This window comes from Lycium ferocissimum, chromosome 5 (assembly GCF_029784015.1).
Source record: "Lycium ferocissimum isolate CSIRO_LF1 chromosome 5, AGI_CSIRO_Lferr_CH_V1, whole genome shotgun sequence".
In the NCBI taxonomy this organism is placed as follows: Eukaryota; Viridiplantae; Streptophyta; class Magnoliopsida; order Solanales; family Solanaceae; genus Lycium; species Lycium ferocissimum.
Window position 1 is genome coordinate 2,124,424 of NC_081346.1, and position 4,515 is coordinate 2,128,938.

Genomic DNA, 4,515 nt, shown 5'->3' on the forward strand with positions numbered 1-4,515 from the left:
CTTAGATAAAATTTTATCAATTTTAATTTTGAAAAATTTCTTTCGACTGAGGCAACAGTTATATATATAAAATACATCTTAAGGAAAAAATGATTGCTTTATTAGCCTTATAGTCAAGCCACCCCTGCATATAAGTTATTAATTTCTAGTATTTTATCCCCACAGTTCAAATATATTTTACACAATTATTGTAATTTAAAGTGGCGTTTAATTTATTTACACTCGGTAATAATCCCACAAGAAGAAGATTATTTTTGAGCAGGCTAGCGGCATAACATGTAAGTTGACATCTTTTTAGTATACGTTTAAACTCCTACAATTGACTTTTAACTTTTAAAACTGTAAAAAGTTTCTTAGCCTTTTAGGTTATGGAATATATAGTAAAAAAAAGTTACACCCGTGAAACTATTACTCCTGTTTTTATGTAGCTTGATTTGGAATATGAGGGTCAAGTTAACTAATTTTAGGTGTTAATAAGGACATAAAATCTTTAATATTAAATAAAATTTACATATTTAACAACTACATAAAAGTACTATAAGTCAAAATAGTTAACAATACAAAATATTTGAAAAGATCATGACGAAAAAAAAATATAGTATATCTCTTAACTCTCCAAATAATAAATAAGACACATAAATTGAAACATAGGGAGTATAGAAAAGTCTGTGCAAAAATCACTTACCACGAATTAGACTTGAAGTTAGTTTTAATTATTGTACAATGAGAGTGTAAAGGTAATTAATTATTCATAATAAGTTAAATTAATACCCATCACGCCACTCCACGGGGTGTGAGGACCTTCTCAATGCTTCGTTCACCTCTCTATAAATATGCTGTCTTCGTTCATAATCTCTTCTATCATTGCTTCAAACATCTTCTAACTTATTAGTACTTTAGCAGATTAACAAGTTCAATATGCTTCATCTCTTGGAAATCAAGGCTACTATTAGCTACATCAGAGAAATGCAACCATCCGGTGGTCCGGATGATGAAAATATGCCATACTTCTTTACTGTTAAGTACTTGTTTATCCATTGCCAGTATTTTAATATACTACTCCAAAATTCTGTTTGGAACCAAGTTGTGGAGGAGTTACTTGCTTTCTCACTTACGTTGTTCTATTGTTCTTTCTTTTTCAGCTGAAATGCGAAGGATGTGGCGCTGTTACGGAAGAACAGTGCTGTTATATGAGTGGCGCATTTCCCCACAACGGGAAAGAAGTCAACCATGTGGCAAAGGTAGCATACATATATCATGGCGGTGAAAAATAACTATTTTTTCGTTTTATTTTTTCTCATATCTGTATTGTTTTATGCAGTGCCAAGGATGTGATAGGGAAGGAACCGTTACGCTCATTCCCGGTTATGGCTCAAAGTTCACCGGAGGGGATTATACCCCTCTGATGATGTTTGATTGTAAAGGTTTAGTCCCAGAGGACTATAATTTCAATGGGGGCTGGAAGCTTGTCACTGTAAGTTCATCATATTTCAACTTCTTGATCACTTCATCTCAAATACTTTTTACATTAGTTTTTTCTCGTGGTAATTAAAGAAACTCTCGTTGCTTGCACGTAGGAGTCCGGCCACAAAATCGAGGCAGACTTGCTAGGGGGGAAGTTTGAGGGCACCAAAGACGAGAATGGTAATCGCCCTACTGTGAAGGATTGCAAGGGAAGGTTCAAGGTTAAACACGTGTGATCGTCGTCATGTTCTCTGATATTAGGAAATTTCAATAAGAAGTTGTTTAATTTTCCTAAGTTTATCTCATGTTTTTATCAGTTGTCTAACTAGGAGGTGTTGTTTATGTTTAATAGTAGGAGGAATGAGGCTTTTGTTTTGCTGGAAATGACTATGGATTCCATTACTCCTCAATTTGTTTACCATCTCTTTGTCTATCTGTTCTCATTACTGCAAGCAAATTTTATTATTCTCAGATTTCAAAAAATAACTGACTGTTTCTTCTTGTGTATACAAATTCCGAACCTCGTGAGCCTTCCTACAAAAATGAAAGCGAAAAAGCTAAGCAATTGAAAAGCAAAATAAAAAGTATAGACATAAAATAATTGACAAGCCAAGAACAAGAACCGTTCTATATCAACAATTTTTTTCTAAAACAAACGTATTAGGAAAATATAGAATGCAAAGTCTTGGAAACATTTGTATATAATCACTTCTGAATAACTAGAGTAAGAAAATACATTGCAACATTATCATATTTTACACTGAAAATATAATAATTAGACTCTTAATTTCTACAATAAAACATAAAAAATATTAGGGCCTTAATTCTACTCTTAATTTTTAGGTAAGACGTATACATTTTAGACAATCTACAGGCAACACGAAAAAGGAAAGAAAAAAAAAAGCAATGAAAGAGTATAAGACCTTTTTATAGTACGACTTCGTTCAGAGAGAAGATACTAGTAATGTAAAATCGTTGGAGTTTATTTTTTTTTTATGTTTGTCAGTTATCAAAATTTCAAAATCATAGCATAAATGTTTCAAAGACTGCTAAACAACATTATCATCATCATCATCATTATTATTATTATTTGTTCTATATTGAATAAAACTGGCTATTAGGTCAAATCCAGAAATCAAAAAATGTTTCATTGTAATAAAATACAAACAAAGCTTCAATGGTTTAAATACAATAACGGCCCAACCGACTGTTCTTTTTCTATGTCAACAACAACCAAAAAAAAATAAAATTGTGTGATGATGCCTTCTTGAAAAACAGAATCTTCTTAAACTAATTAGAATTCTTTATGAATATTTCGAAATGAAAAGCTTGTTTAAATAAAACCCGAATATAGCTTTAGAACCGAGTCATTGGCACTTGTGACCTTATTTTGGACTGATCGTTAATTTTTGTCTCTTACCACAAACAATTTTTGCGCGAGGCATAAGTTTTTACTTTTCACATTATAATATTCTACAAGTATGCCCCACACCCTTAGATTATTTATGCCGCACTAGGTATAAGTTCGATTTCTAAAGGACAAAAATTACAGACCAGTCCATTTGAAGGACAAAAATGAAAGACGAGCCAATTTGAGGTACAAGTCTTGCAATTTTTTCTTCAGAACCACAACTAATTACTATTATATATAAGCGTTAATCCAAAAGAGTTGTCGTCCTCACATACCATTTGACCCTATGAAATTGCTCCACGTGGATGCTACTTTTTCTTTTGTATTCTCATTTTACCATCATTGATTTTCTTAACACAATTTACGTGGATCTTTGTAAAAGGTGTAATTTGTTGTGGAGTTGTTCTTATCTCTTACTTCATCTGTTTCAATTTATGTGATATCATTTTCTTTTTAGTCTATTAAAAAAAAGTCACTTTTTTATAATTAAAAATAACTTAACTTGAAAAAATTTCTTTTGCCCTAAATGAAATAATTTATAGACACACAAATGTCTAAGGTTTGTTTTAGATCACAAATTTCAAAAATCTTCCTTTATTTCTTAAATTTTGTGCCAAGTCAAACGGTGCCACATAAATTGAGAGGGGAAAATATTAGAGAAACATATATTTCAATAATCACTTTGAAGAAGTTCAAACTACCTTGAATTTTGGTGATTGTATGATGTCATATTTTATTCGTATTGAATCAGTGAGATTCTCATGTAATTGATTTTTTTCCTAGCTAATTTTTTTAAACTACAAAAGAAGATTTTGTGAATAATTTTATCCACAAAACTTATCAACAAGAAATGATTTATCTACCATTAGATTAAATTAATTATGCAGTAAAAAAATGTGACATTAGTAACTATATTTTTTTAATTAAAATTATTATTTCTGTATTATGAGTTTGGGCCCGGGCTAAGCACGGGCCTCATGGAACTAGTAAAGGATAAAAGGGGCGATAGTTCAGCAAACAAGTTTGAGCAATTTCAAGGGTTAAATTTGGCTTGTTGGGTTAAGTTGGGCTACTCCAACATTAGCCCATCAATAATCCCAACAAAGGGAAAAAAACATAACTAGGCAATAGTTAAAAAATAATTTCAAAATCGTAGCAGCATTAGTTAGTTTTTATTTCATAGCAAGTAAAAAACTAAGACCTTCCAAAAACAATCCCTAGAATTAAGCTGAACTAGGATCAATCCCAAACGAAAGTCTTCCTATGTTTTTGGAAATATATTTATCTTCCATAACTAAAACAATCATTCAGATTTTTATTCATCCTTTTCTTTTCTAAGATATATTTTTCAGAAATAATAAAAGTTTTCAGCATATGTGTATTTATCTAATTATACACATAAAAATTATGTATTTATATTTAACATATACTACAGAAATATACTTGGTATATCACAAAAAAATATATACACCATAAATATACATGGTATTTTTACAAAAGAATATTTATACCATAAATATACATGGTATTTTCACAAAAATAAATTATACCATAAATATTCATGGTATTTTTTCAACTAAAAAATATTTTTCGTGTAACATATTTTATCCCATAAATATGTATGTTATGTTCACAAAAAT

At 30.3% G+C, this 4,515-nt stretch overlaps 1 protein-coding gene across 1 annotated transcript; it reads left to right on the top strand.

The window, feature by feature from the left end:
* Positions 1 to 859: 859 nt before the first annotated feature.
* LOC132058066 (uncharacterized) lies at positions 860 to 1,938 on the top strand. Its single transcript, XM_059450633.1, has 4 exons — positions 860 to 1,017; positions 1,143 to 1,241; positions 1,322 to 1,474; positions 1,578 to 1,938. The coding sequence occupies exons 1-4, from the start codon at positions 919 to 921 to the stop codon at positions 1,698 to 1,700; spliced, it is 474 nt and encodes a 157-aa protein (XP_059306616.1). The 5' UTR covers positions 860 to 918; the 3' UTR covers positions 1,701 to 1,938.
* Positions 1,939 to 4,515: the final 2,577 nt, after the last annotated feature.